At 45.4% G+C, this 13,090-nt stretch overlaps 1 protein-coding gene across 1 annotated transcript; it reads left to right on the top strand.

Moving 5' to 3' along the window:
- Positions 1–2,265: 2,265 nt before the first annotated feature.
- Positions 2,266–5,529, top strand: LOC123052481 (uncharacterized). The gene is made up of 4 exons (XM_044475673.1): positions 2,266–3,794; positions 4,045–4,188; positions 4,373–4,489; positions 4,777–5,529. The coding sequence occupies exons 1-4, from the start codon at positions 2,364–2,366 to the stop codon at positions 5,386–5,388; spliced, it is 2,304 nt and encodes a 767-aa protein (XP_044331608.1). The 5' UTR covers positions 2,266–2,363; the 3' UTR covers positions 5,389–5,529.
- The last annotated feature ends 7,561 nt before the right edge of the window (positions 5,530–13,090 follow it).

Raw genomic sequence — 13,090 nt, 5'->3', positions numbered from 1 at the left:
AGCATGTGGAGCACGCCTTTGGTGTTATGCAATATTGATGGGGCATCATTCGGTATCCTGCTAGAACTTGAAGCACGAAGAAGTTGTGGGAGATGATGACTGCTTGCGTGATCATGCACAATATGATCGTAGAGAATAAGCATCCGGAACGTATCTATGATGAAGGGTTTCAGTTTCAGGGTAACAATACTGTGGCTAAGCATGGAAGAGCAACAACGTTTGCACAGTTCACCGAATTTTATCATCAAATGCGCGATTTAGAAATTCACATTCAGCTGCAAAGATGATTTGGTTGAGCGTATGTGGGCTCACGTTGGCAACAAAGAGATGTGTCGATTATTTAAATTTTTTGAAACAATTTAATTTGTATTTGGCTTGTAAAATATGAGATATTTTCTTGGTTGTGAAACTATAAGATATTTGTATTTTGTTTGAATTATGTGAACCAGCGCCAAATTCATATGTTTGCAAAAGAAAAAAAAATCTAAAATAAACCTTGAATTTGTAGACAAAAGCTAAATCAAACCCTGAACTTCTTTACAAAAGAAAAAAGTCTAAAATAAACCTTGAATTTGTAGACAAAAGCTAAATCAAACCCTGAACTTCTAATCTCTAAAATTAGCACACTGAACTTTTTGATCCCGGTCTATTTTAAACCTTGAGATTGCAGATGTGGCAGCTCAAACCCGGGATTTGGTTGCGACCCGACGCGACTGGACCGGCCCACAATGCGCGACGCATGGACCTGACAGGGATTCGGCTGTGACAGAAGGCCACTGGGCCTTTTTTCCGTTACGTGCGACTTACGAAAAGTCTAAAAAAGAGAGTGTACAGTGAGTCGAACTTAAAGACCTGGCGGTGCAAAACTCGTATTGCTTACCACTCCCACAGCAAGCTATTGCTATGATAGACAATAGCGACTTTGTTTAACATATAACAGCGCCGAGATTTGGAAACATCTCGGAAATTTTATGAAACATTTTCTTGAAAAAATTGAAATCCGAACATTTTCGCGAATTTTTGGAATTTCTATCTTTTTTAAAAAACACAAACAAATATTGAAAACATGAACCCTTTTTAAATCACCAAAATATATTTTTTTGAAAAAACTGAATTTTTTTAAACCTGAACAAAATTTTAAAGTGCGATTTTTTTTAAACATGAAAAAATATTTTAGATTTGTTCCCATTTGTAAAAAAATAGAAAGTGCTCACACTTTAATTTTTTGAGGTTTTAAAATCATGTTCCCATTTTTATATAAAAATGTGTACGTTTCAAAACATTTTTTAATTTTCTTTTGTTTTCTTGAAAATTGTCAAAAAAATTGGAATGAACATTTTGTTCAAACACAAAGAATTTTTGAAAAAGAGAACTATTTTTTTAAACCTGAACATTTTTTAAAGTGTGAACACTTTAAAAAAAAAAGCTTGTTGTGGTATGTAATTAAAAAGTTTCGTGCTTCTTTGTTTCAACTAATTGTTGTCGGTTAGGTTGGCTAGCGGGATGGTTTTTGAAGTACCAGCACCCAAGTTCGATTCCCTTGAGTCTCATTTTTTGGATTAAAATTTTTAAATCACCTCTTACGAAAAGGAAAAACACGCTTCGCCTGGTGGGCCGGCCCAGTCGCGTCGGGCTGCAGCCCAGACCTGCTGACAATCCCATCGAAAACAGGCTAATGTTCAAAATGGAACGGGATCAGAAAGTTCGGTGTGCTAATTTTAAAGATTAGAAGTTTGGGGTTTGATTTAGCTTTCGACTACAAGTTCAAGATTATTTTTAGACTTTTTCCTTTGCAAAAAGACACGGCAGGCAGGTCGCGAAGACGAAAATGCATCCGCGCGTTGAACGCTCGGCAGACCAAACGAATGACAAACATGCAGCCAACCCAAATGAATAAAAAGTGAACAAAATGTGCGTTGGATCGGTACGTTAGAGTTGCTCTAGCCTGGCCAGGAGCCCAGCCCAATTCATGACCACGGCGTCCTTTTCAAGCCAACACACAGCTTGCCGTTGCCGTCCCACAAACCCAACACCGAGCCACATCATCATTGCATGACTCGACCCAAGACCTTGCCCCACAACCATACCCACCAACTGGCGGACACCGTTCACCCTCTGGACCCACAGGTCAGCGAGATGGTCTAGTTCACACTGACGCGAAACGGTCGGGGCGAGTGGGAGAGAGCGTGGAGGAAACGCGTTGCGGAGGGCGCCATTTCCGAAATCTTTGAAAGCTCCATTCCAATTTCGGCCCCGTTTCAAATCCTCTCGTGCTCCGCAACGCGTTTCGCCTCGCCTCGCCTCGCCCCCCAAAATTCCCCACCTTAAACCCTACCGCGTGCCCCCCTCCGCGCGGCGGTGACATGCCGCCGGCGACCGACTCCGCGGCCGGCCTCGCGGCGGCCGGCCTCGCCGCGTCCACGCCGCGGGCCGCGGCGGAGGCCGTCTCGTCGGTCGCCGACTTCCTCCGCCGCCACCACTCCGGCGCGGACCAGCCGCGCGCCTTCTTCGCCGACGCGCTCCCGGCGCTCCTCTTCCGCCTGTTCGTCTCCAGTTCCCCCGCCTCGCGGTGCTTCCTCGACCTCGCCGCTGGCGACCCCGCCCTCGTCGACCTCATCGCGTCGCTCCTCGCCCCCTCCGGGCCGCTCCTCGTCGCCATCTCCGCCGCGGATCGCCACTCCCTCGCTCGCTTCACCTTCCCGCGCGAGCGGCTCCCCGATTGGCTCGGTTTCGCGCTGTCGTCCACCGCGGCCTCCTCCGATAAGGTGATCTCGCCGCTCCTTGCCGGCCGCGTCGGCTCCAAGCTTCATCTCTCGGTGTTCGAGTACTACCTTTTCTGGTTCGCGTACTACCCCATCTCCGCCGCCACGGCCAAGGCTGCCGCGGGCGCCTCGAAAGGGTCGACCTCCACTTCGAAACCCTCGCTTAAGCCACGCGTTCTCCTCGAGAGTTGGGTGTCCACCCTCGCATCCACGGCCGGCCGCAATCCGGATCGGAAGCCCGATAGATCGCTATACCTGAAGCTTCTGTACGCCTACCTTAAGGAGTTCGTGCCCAGCGATTGCGCCCCGCCCCGCGGTGGTTTTGGTACATTGCTGCATCGGAATGTCAGAGATGGTGTGGAAGCTGCTGGATCCTTCAGGCGAGCCGAGTTCTTCGTGCACACACTCGTACAGTTCTGGCTTGTTGGGGACGGTTTCTCGCCGCTGCCTGTTCGGACTTGCCGTTCCTATGGGTTGCCTTTACTGTCACTTCTGTCTCGTTCAAATCCTACACTGTCCGAGAGACTGCCAGCTCCAGGACTTGGCGATGCAGTGAAGCTGTTGGTGATGTATTTGAACAGGAGCGGTGTCTGCAAACTTGCTGATGCAGCCAATGTGTTTGATGGAATGCTCTTAAGGAAGGAGTCATGTGACAGTCCCGCTGGCTACTGGAATCCATTGATGCAGAGACCATTGTATCGGTTTGTGCTAAGGACGTTCATGTTCTGCTCCAGGGATGCAGATATCAAGAACATTGCTCAGGTTTTTTCTGCATGGATGGTCTATATGGAACCATGGAAGGGTCAGCAGGATGACTTGAATGAGTACGATCTGCCACCTCCTGGTGGGCGAAATGTGAATTGCGTTAGCGATAGAAAGATGCAAAGGTGTGATGTAGGGTACTCTCCAGCATGGCAGGGCTTCGTGCTGTCCAACTATTTGTTCTATAGTTCACTGGTAGTCCATTTCTTGGGGTTTGCTCATAAGTTTATTCATTCTGATGTCGCTTCAGTGCTGCAAATGGTATCAAAGGTTAGTACAGACTTATTGGGTCATATTTTCCAGAAGTATGCCCAACTTTGAATCACATCGGTGTAATATTGCATTTCTTAGACATCATGCATGTTACTATTACCCGGACAGGTCTGAATTTTGCTAAATGTGCTAATCAGTAGTTTTACTCAAATCATGACAGGAGTTTCAATAAAACTAAGCCTTTCAGTACTTGATATTTGTTTAGCTAATGTCCATTTGCTGTTTTGCTGCTGTTTTGATTGTTCAGGTATTGGAAGTTTTGGGTTCCCCGGAATTATTGGGGCTTATCTACAAAGTTGATGCTGCTTATCATTCTAGAGTTTCTGATTCTCAGTCATGTTGTTTGGATGATGTGCTCAAGTATGTGCCAACTATCCGTGAGCAGCTACAGGTAGGAAGTTGGATACATGAGATTATCATTGACTGTTTCCTTTGGCATGCAAGCACCTATTTTTGGGATTTTAGTGCACTCCGTGACTGGATTTTATGTAAATCTACAGAAGTACAATGGTACAAATAATGCTGAGAAGTATTTCTAATTCTAATCTAACTTCGATATGCATGTATGGTTTCAGGACTGGGAGGATGGGTTGTCAAAACATAGCACTGATGGGTCTTTCTTGTATATGGCGAAGAACGCTAACCTAAGGCTTTTCAGTTTTGATGATGACGGGGCCTACAACTTGCTTCAGGTGCATATATTACTATGCAATTATAATTAATATAACAGTAGTCTATAATTATGCTTACTTACACCAAGGTCTGTTTCTATAACCATAAGCAGTTTTTGAAGCTGAAAACTCTCCACATGTTGAACAAAAGATTGTTAGTGATCACCTATTGATTTGGCAAACAACATTACTGGCTATGTTATTCTATGGTTGATTATTAATTCTGCCTCTTTTTTCTCCTTAATTCTACTCCTGTCATTACACATTTCCCTGAATACTAACTTATTGTTATATTCCATTTTGTTCAGTTACTGTTGCTAAGGGCTGAGACTGAGATTCAACGTTTACCAGGTGATGCTATGCGAACTCGCCATACTTTGGATGTAATCAAATCTAATATGAGAAAGGTATTCTACAAGCATGTGGAAAGCTTCCAGGCGAAGAATCTTCCACAGGGAGAACACAAGCAGCATCATGGACGTGGTGATCTATTCGTACCTAAGCATCCAAGTCCAGGGAAAAACAAACTGGCTGATATGCAATATAGCGGTGACTGGATGTTGAGGCCCATCTCAGACACTGAAGTGGCCTGGCTTGCAAGGCTGCTGATATGTTTTTCAGCTTGGCTTAATGAAACCCTTCGACTTGTACATGCTGATACAGATGCTGTCCCGACAGGCCCAACCATCATCAAGGTCGATCAAAATGAACAAAGCAGAGTTGGAGGCCCAAAGGATGCTGCCAGAATGGTGCTTGTCGGTGTCTTTACGTTGCTCACTGTGGCGGCGCAATGGATCCTGCAGTTCATGAGGACGCACAAGATTAGGATCAATCTCAGAATTCTTGCATCCAAAAAGCTCCTGGCAGTTGCTGCTATGCTGTGCATGGTGTATAGTATAGCAAAGAATATGTTGTCTTGAGTTCGGCATCTCATCCTGCCGCCGCTGCTCTGCGAGTAATTGCTCAAACCTCCAAATTTGCCTTGAGTAGAGGTGTTACATACGCTGTACAGTAAATCATAGGAGGAAAAAACTTAAGGAAATTTCGGCAACTCTTCCAAACTTGTTTTGTTATTTTGTGCATATCACCGAGGTCCTACTGGAAGGTGTTTGTGACTGGTTTCTTCATGTGCTCCTGTAGTACAAATTTCTGCCAGACATAACTTTGGTGCAAGGGAAGTTTTGGATTATAGTGTAACTGAACATTCCTGGAATCTGGATATCACATTTTCAGAGATATTGTAATGACCTACTATGATCTGTCAATTGTTTTTCTAGCAGAGAAGTTGATCTACTTGAGGCCCATCTCGTTCCTTTCCTAAGTGGCAATGTCCTCTGTTTTTGTTTCCTGATAAGGATGCTTTGTGCTGTTTTTTCCCTGGTGTGGGTGCTCTGTTCTGTTGCAGGCTGGAGAATGTTTCACGCTTGCTGGCGAAAGACTGACTACCCTAGGAGTCTTTCATATATGCATGGCTGGAATCCAGCTTCCTTTCTCGTGTCAAGCCAAATCAAAATAGGTATGACTCTTAGTCTATGCCACTTTTTTTTTCCTTTTGGTAAATAGATTTTGAAACCACTTAAAATTTTCAACCACAAGGTATTCTCATTTTGTTTTTAACGTGGCGAATGATTTGAGTAGTTAAATTGCTTGAACTTTTGCAGCCTTCTAGATTTACACAGGGGAATGGTTTTACTTACTGCTAGTAGTTAACACCTGGAGCCCTGGATACACTCAACGTAAAAGAACACTCATCCTGCGCATCCTGTAGCCGTATGTGCATAGGTTATCTGCTCCATCTGGGCCTGCATTTAGAATGTGCAACTCGATGTACTATAGCATATTATGGAAATGCTTTTTTTAGTTGAGGCCGCACCAAAATATTCATTTGGTGTTTGGTGAAGGATGTTTTTCAGTTGCAACAGAATATTCATTTTGTCTCCATGGGCGGCGATCGCCTTTACAGGCCATGCCGATAGATTTGAACGGCATAAACAAAAGCTGACCGAAAACAAAAATCGATTTGCCAATAGAGAAGGCGCACCTACCCCTTCCCTAACAGTCTGGGATCGATGTTGATATCTTCATCATTCAATTAACTGTTCCTTAGGGTTAGGTGCTGCATTCCTTTCGCTGGAACACGTACGTCTCGAGCTGAAACCACACATGATCACCCCCTCAGAGCCACCACACAAACGAACAAGACAACCAAGTGGGCCGTTCGTTGTGAATCGTTTTCACCGCTAAGCCACACATGCAACGTTGCCAGGAAGAAAGCACACCCATCACAGATCATTTGCTCTCTCCACGCACAGGCTCATCCTCATAAACTGTTTGTACCCTGGAGGTTTCTCGTCAGAGGCTTGCCAATGATTTGCCTGCACTGCTTAGCAAGGACCGGGAGACACCAGGAGGTGGAGAGGCATATGTACTCAGGACAGTACTGCTCTGTACTCCGAAGGACTTGATAATCAGTGTTCACCAGTGTGTCGTGCCGCAGACCCGGGCCTGATCTCCCACTAGGTGTTAGGGTCGATGCCCCTACTGCTTTAATTTTGCCTAGTGTGCTAAGATGGGCTGCTACCTCCTAAATCCTGCCAATCACAGTGTCAATTCAGAAATACCCCTTTATTAGTGCGAAAGCGTCCGACCTGTCTCCTCCACACTCCCTATTCTTCTGAATCCAAAGGAGGCAGAAATCACTGTTTTGACCTAAGGACGAAATCAATTCACAAACTGAACTGTTCTGAAAAAAAATTCACCCAACTGACCTTTTTATGTGGCGCCCAACAACTAGGCGCCACACTACACTGTGCAGCGCCTAACACACATGCGCTACACATCTGGACAGCGTGGCACCCCGAAGCCAGGCCTGACCCCACCCCTGATGGTGCAGCGCCTAGGCGAAAGGCGCTACACTATCATGTGCAGCGCCTAGACGAAAGACGCTACACATGCACTTACTAACCGCCTCGAGGCAACAGAGAGCAAAGCTAAAAATTGCTAAGTCAGTGTGCAGCGCCTGAGAGCTAGGCGCTACACGATACAGTGTAGCGCCTAACGTCTAGGCGCTGCAAGATTGATCCACCGCATGTGGCCTGACCGGCTGAGCTGTAAACGCATAGGGCGTGGCGTGACATGACATGCACGGTCAAAATTTGAGTTACTACCTGCACTTGCCCTGCCTTGCTCGCAGTAGGTAGATGTGCCATGCGATGAATCTATCCCTACTACTGGTAAGTTCTGTTGCGCATTTACTGTTTACGTACGTACTGCCCTGCAGTGGCTAGTAGCAACAGCTCTGCGCTTCCGTTTTACTGTTACCACCACGGGCCGGCCGACACTATTCTTGATTAACTACACTGGCTAGATGCTAGTTGTACTCCACTGCTCAATGCCTGGTCATTACTGAAAGAGAGACAAAATCTGGCGAAACTAAACGGAAATATACTACTCTCTCCAGCGCGCGCTCACTCTTGTTGATCTTTGGCTACATATTCCTTTTATTTAATCGATCTATGCACATATGCTCGTTCTGATCATACCCCGGGCTCTTTTTTTTCTAAGAAGATTATTTGATCTGATTGCATAGTGGCCGACACATAACAGGGATGGAGAAGATCCGCAGTGACCGTCCAAGGGTCCGTGCTTGCTTGCTTTTAACCGCAGGAGCATGGGTGTACAAATACGTGACCAGCAGCCAGTCTCTGCCCCTGAGCCAACCAACCTGCAGATCAACCACAGCAGGTAGTAACTCAAATTCTGACCGTGCATGTCATGGCATGTCAGGTCACGCCGCGCCCTATGCGTTTAAGCTTGCCGGTCAGGCCACGCGTGGTGGATCAATCAATTTTTAGTCTTGCTCTCTGTTGCCCCCGAGATGGTTAGTAAGTGCATGTGTAGCGCCTTTTGTCTAGACGCTGCACATGATAGTGTAGCGCCTTTCGCCTAGGCGCTGCACCATCAGGGGTGGGGCCAGGCCTGGCTCCGGGGTGCCACGCTGTCCAGATGTGTAGCGCCTGTGTGTTAGGCGCTGCACAGTGTAGTGTGGCGCCTAGCTATCGGGCGCCACATAAAAAGGTCAGTTGGGTGAATTTTTTCTCAGAACAGTTCAGTTTGTGAATTGATTTCGTCCTTAGGTCAAAACAGTGATTTCTGCCTCCAAAGGACTTGTTGGAGGCAAAATTGAATGATGAACCGTACCATGCATACAGGCGGGCCTCCTGCATCATTGGGCCCTATGTTTTGTTCGTATCTGCCCATGAACATACTTAACATAACCTACCAAAGATCTGGACCCTACTACTACTCTATTGCACCAATTTACTACTCCATATTGCCCATGCTCTCCAGCTTAATTTGCTGCCTTCACACAAAATATCCTGCATGCATACCCAGCTCGATTAATTAGTTAGCTCCCCTGTCACTTTGCGCACCACGAATTCTGTACCCATATAAGAATATCTCAGGCCTGCATGATCTGCTATTTCTTCCCCCTTTTGTAATAATTCTATTATTGTGCACATATATGTATACTTGCATGATTGATTTGCTTTCACCAAGCTTGGTCTTCCTTTGTCCCCTCAAAAGGAATAAAGTAATGGAATGTGAAGCATGTGTGGTCTATTGTTTTCACCACCTCTCCACTTGATCTCAGTCTAGCCTACAGATTAAGCACTAGTGTGATGCATGCTACACCTTCACGTTGCATTTATCCATGCATGATTAACGACTAGCTAGGTTTGTTACGGCAAAGGGAAAGTATCAGATGCTCACGATTTATTGCTTTCTCTCTTTACGAAAGGAGAAAAGTAGGATTAAGGTGGGGGCAAGTGATTGAAGAGAGGCATCTTTTCGTAGGATAAAAAGCTCATGCAACACATGGTGTGAGCTAGGACGAGCAGTTAGTTAAGCTCTTGGTACCAGTGACTTGGTAGGTACAGTAGGTCTCTATTTGTCCTCCACTTACATGCATGGATGTGAAGTGAAACGGCAACAAAAGAGACAAAGGGCTGTGACAAAACACCTTGTCTCCATTGTAAACAACTGCATAGTGTTGCTCAGAGATGGCTGACCAGTTCCTAACGATAACCGTCAGCATCGGAGAAATAAGATTATGTGCAATGTGCCCACCATCATGATCTTTGAGGACTAATATATTCCTCAAATTCACGTTATCAAGATGAATTAACTAGGCCACGCACGTTGAGCATAAATGATGAATTTACTAGCTGTAGCTCATTTGTGTTGATTTGGGGGAATTCAGTCTAATTTATGCTTCTTTTGCTCAATATTTTTGTGTGAATTCTAGTAATATTTCTAATCTTTGGATGTGCTTGGACCTTTTTTCGAAAAAGAATCTTAGAAGCAACTGATACAATTATAGATAGCTTTCAAGGCCTCCTGCATAGTGGTACTACGACTTAACAGAGTCTGCATCAGTTGCTGGCCGCTGTACTCTTGTCCAATTCTGAAAACTGCATTGAAATAGCAGATCATGATGAGATGTCAGCTTAATTGATACGTAGAATGGTCCATACCTAGTATAACATCAGTTTATATCAACTAACTGCCTGTCTACATAAAATGGACGGTACCAATCAACCAACGCCATCAGTTTTAATTGCTGCATACGAATACATAAACATATGAATGTGATGCATCGCATCTCATGCATATACTGTGTGACTTGGTGGTCGGTCGATGATCAGAGAGCAATGGCCTACCAACACAATCTAACCTCCAGCTAGGCTCTTCTTTTTTGGACGAGTAGCAGTCTACTTTATGGCCGGCCTGTGAATGCATAACTGCACACACGCGCGCGCGCGCGCGCGCACACACACACACACACATGCTGGTAACCAGAAATTGAACACAGCCCATACGTTTGTAACTTGTTTGGTATGCCTAGATGTGATCATGTGAATTACAGTAGTTTTTTGGAGAGAGGTGAGATATACATTCATCATAAATATATACATGGATGTCTACTTATGACTGTCGTGCATGTGCTTCATTTTTGCATATTATACTTTGGCTTGGTTCATAATTTGCATTTGTTGGTTGTGTTGAATGGTAGCTAGCTATCTTGTTCTCTTGCACATGAATCCGTTGCTGGACTGGACCAGCAGCAGCGGCTCTTCTCTAATGATGTGCTGTGACAGTTGCAATGTTGCTTGGCCGTCGTCTACCGTGATAGTATATGTCGTACGGATGGTGGGTGGCCTAGCTGCGTTTAGGTGCCCTCTAGCCAGGGGAAACTTATACCTATATAAGGAAAGGTAGGGCATGTGTATGATGCATGTGTAAATGTGTGGTCTCTCTCTGTGATTTTAATCATCTTTTTCCTCGGTAGGTACTGGCACAGTTCAGGTATGTATGGTGTCATCCATGCACTGTGGCTAGACAGTAGACATGCTTAACATATACGTACATTGTATGATAGACCAAAGGGGAAACGCTTTTGTAGAAATGAGCTGGCCAAATTAACCTACCTTTGTTACACTTTTCAGTTGCATCAAGTATTCATCATCTTTGTTCACTCTGAGCAGCATCAAGTGTCATGACAATCCACGAGATCTTCCCCAGGGTTAAGTGGCGCAAAAGCTATTAGTTCGTTATATTTTTGCACCCGAATATCCAGGGCAGATTTTTAGACATGGCAAATCGAATATTTTCATGAAAAAATATGTTTGCTGATGGTAGCAAGTTTAGTTGATGAGCATGGCAAATCCGTCTCAGTTTATTTTTTGCCAGAAAATTACCATGCTCACCAACTAAATTTATCATCCGCGCACCAACATAAATTACCATGAAAAATGTTTGATTTGCCCTGCATAAAAATTTGACGTTGGATTTTAGCATTTTCGATATTTTTTGGGCAGTTTGCTTGTGTGATCGCTCTGTCAATTCGCAATCACCGTGAACACAAAACTGAAATAAAGCGAGCGTAGCTACAGTTACTGAGCCAACAATCTAGAGGGATTTTAAACTTGGACGTGTTATGGGCAGCAACGAGTTGACGTTCATAAGTTCGGTGTGATGTTCTTTTCTACAGCCAACTGTTAGAAAGGAAGTAAACAAAATGCCCCCATCGAAATGTACGCCGCATTTTACACGTACAATAATTAACCACATAAATGTTGGTTTATTTTCTGAAAGCAGCTTCAAACAGATTTACATCCTGGCTAGCTACAAGAGGCTCGAGAGGTAAGAACATCTACAATCGGACATAGCAAATCTAGCCCTTTAAACGTCCGTGGACACATCCGTGAACAATGACCGCTCAACACTCAGATGGCCGTGTCCACAACCGAAGACCTCAAATCCGGCCCCTCAAAACTATGATATCCATGCAATGTGAGAAACTACATTGATCACCATACAGACATAGACATACATAGATGGACACAATTCAAACTAAATTCTATAAGGGCATACAAACATAGAACATGGGACCCAAAGCTTTAGTTCATTGCTGGCATACGAACATAGATAAAACTAAATTAACTGAAAACTAAAACAAAGACAGAGAAGGGCACCAGGACATCACCACTTTTGCGCCGGTCCCTTGCCCTTGTAGTCACCGGTGTGGCCGTAGCCCTCCATGTAGGCGTCATTGGCGGGATGGGCGTTGTCGTCGGAGCCCCTAGAGTTGTCGGAGGACATGATGCCGGCCAACCGAGGGACCGCGCGCGCCTACTCCTTCGCCAGCCAGGACGCCTTGGCTTTGGCTGCCGCATCCACCGCCGCCTCATGCTTCGACTACTCGATGGCGAGCTAGAGAGCCTTGGCATTTTTGCCGTGGAGACGACGGGCCGGCATCGTCGTTCACACTGCATCGCTAGGTGACTGGTGGCGGCGCGGAGCAAGAGCTTCCACTTTTGCCACAGTCTAGTTGCAACTGGCACAACACGATGCGGACAACGAGCTTCTCGTCACCGTCTGCCCCTGCCTTGTGCAGCAGCGACTCCCAGTCAACTGGGTTATCGCTGCCGGACTCGCCGCCGCATGCTACGCTCCTGAAGTTCGACATGGATCATAAGGGGAGGGGATGAGTGACGAAGTCAATTCTGGTAGATCTCGGGTAGGGGGTTGAAAGTGCTAGTTATCGACTAGAGGGGGGGGGGTGAATAGTCGATTTTTATGAAAGTCTTCAAAACACGGGGGCTTTGAAGACAAACAGTAGAAATGATCCTATTGATATGCAGCGGAAGGTAGACTACACTAGGCAAGCCATAGTCAAGTAAGCAATGAAGTGAAAGCACGAAGACTATCAGCAGCTAGGTAGTATGGATCAGGATGGAAGACAGTATGAAGCCAGACAGTAAACAGTCTTCACTCAGTGAAGTCAATCAGATTATATAGGCAAGCAATGACTTCACGAAGACAAACTGTAAAGTAAAGGTAAGTGAAGGATAGAACCAGTAGCTTGGTGAAGACAAGGATTTGGTAGACCAGTTCCAGTTGTTGTGATAAATGTACGTCTGGTTAGGGAGGCTGAGATTTAACTCAGAAGACCGTGTCTTCACCTTATTCCTCTTGAGCTAAGGACACACAGTCCTCACCCAATCACTCTGGTAAGTCTTCAAGGTAGACTTCCAAACCTTCACAGACTTCGTTCAC

The sequence above is a fragment of the Triticum aestivum genome, chromosome 1A (genome assembly GCF_018294505.1).
Source record: "Triticum aestivum cultivar Chinese Spring chromosome 1A, IWGSC CS RefSeq v2.1, whole genome shotgun sequence".
Classification (NCBI taxonomy): Eukaryota; Viridiplantae; Streptophyta; class Magnoliopsida; order Poales; family Poaceae; genus Triticum; species Triticum aestivum.
Note: the sequence above shows the minus strand (reverse complement) of the source record. Positions and strands in the feature narration are given on the sequence as shown.

Bases quoted from the DNA above. Each gene is read 5' to 3' on its own strand.
- LOC123052481 (XM_044475673.1), top strand. From the start codon at position 2,364: ATGCCGCCGGCGACCGACTCCGCGGCCGGCCTCGCGGCGGCCGGCCTC. The intron at 3,795-4,044 runs GTTAGTACAGAC...TTGATTGTTCAG, and splicing joins TGCTGCAAATGGTATCAAAG to GTATTGGAAGTTTTGGGTTC. The intron at 4,490-4,776 runs GTGCATATATTA...CATTTTGTTCAG, and splicing joins GGGCCTACAACTTGCTTCAG to TTACTGTTGCTAAGGGCTGA.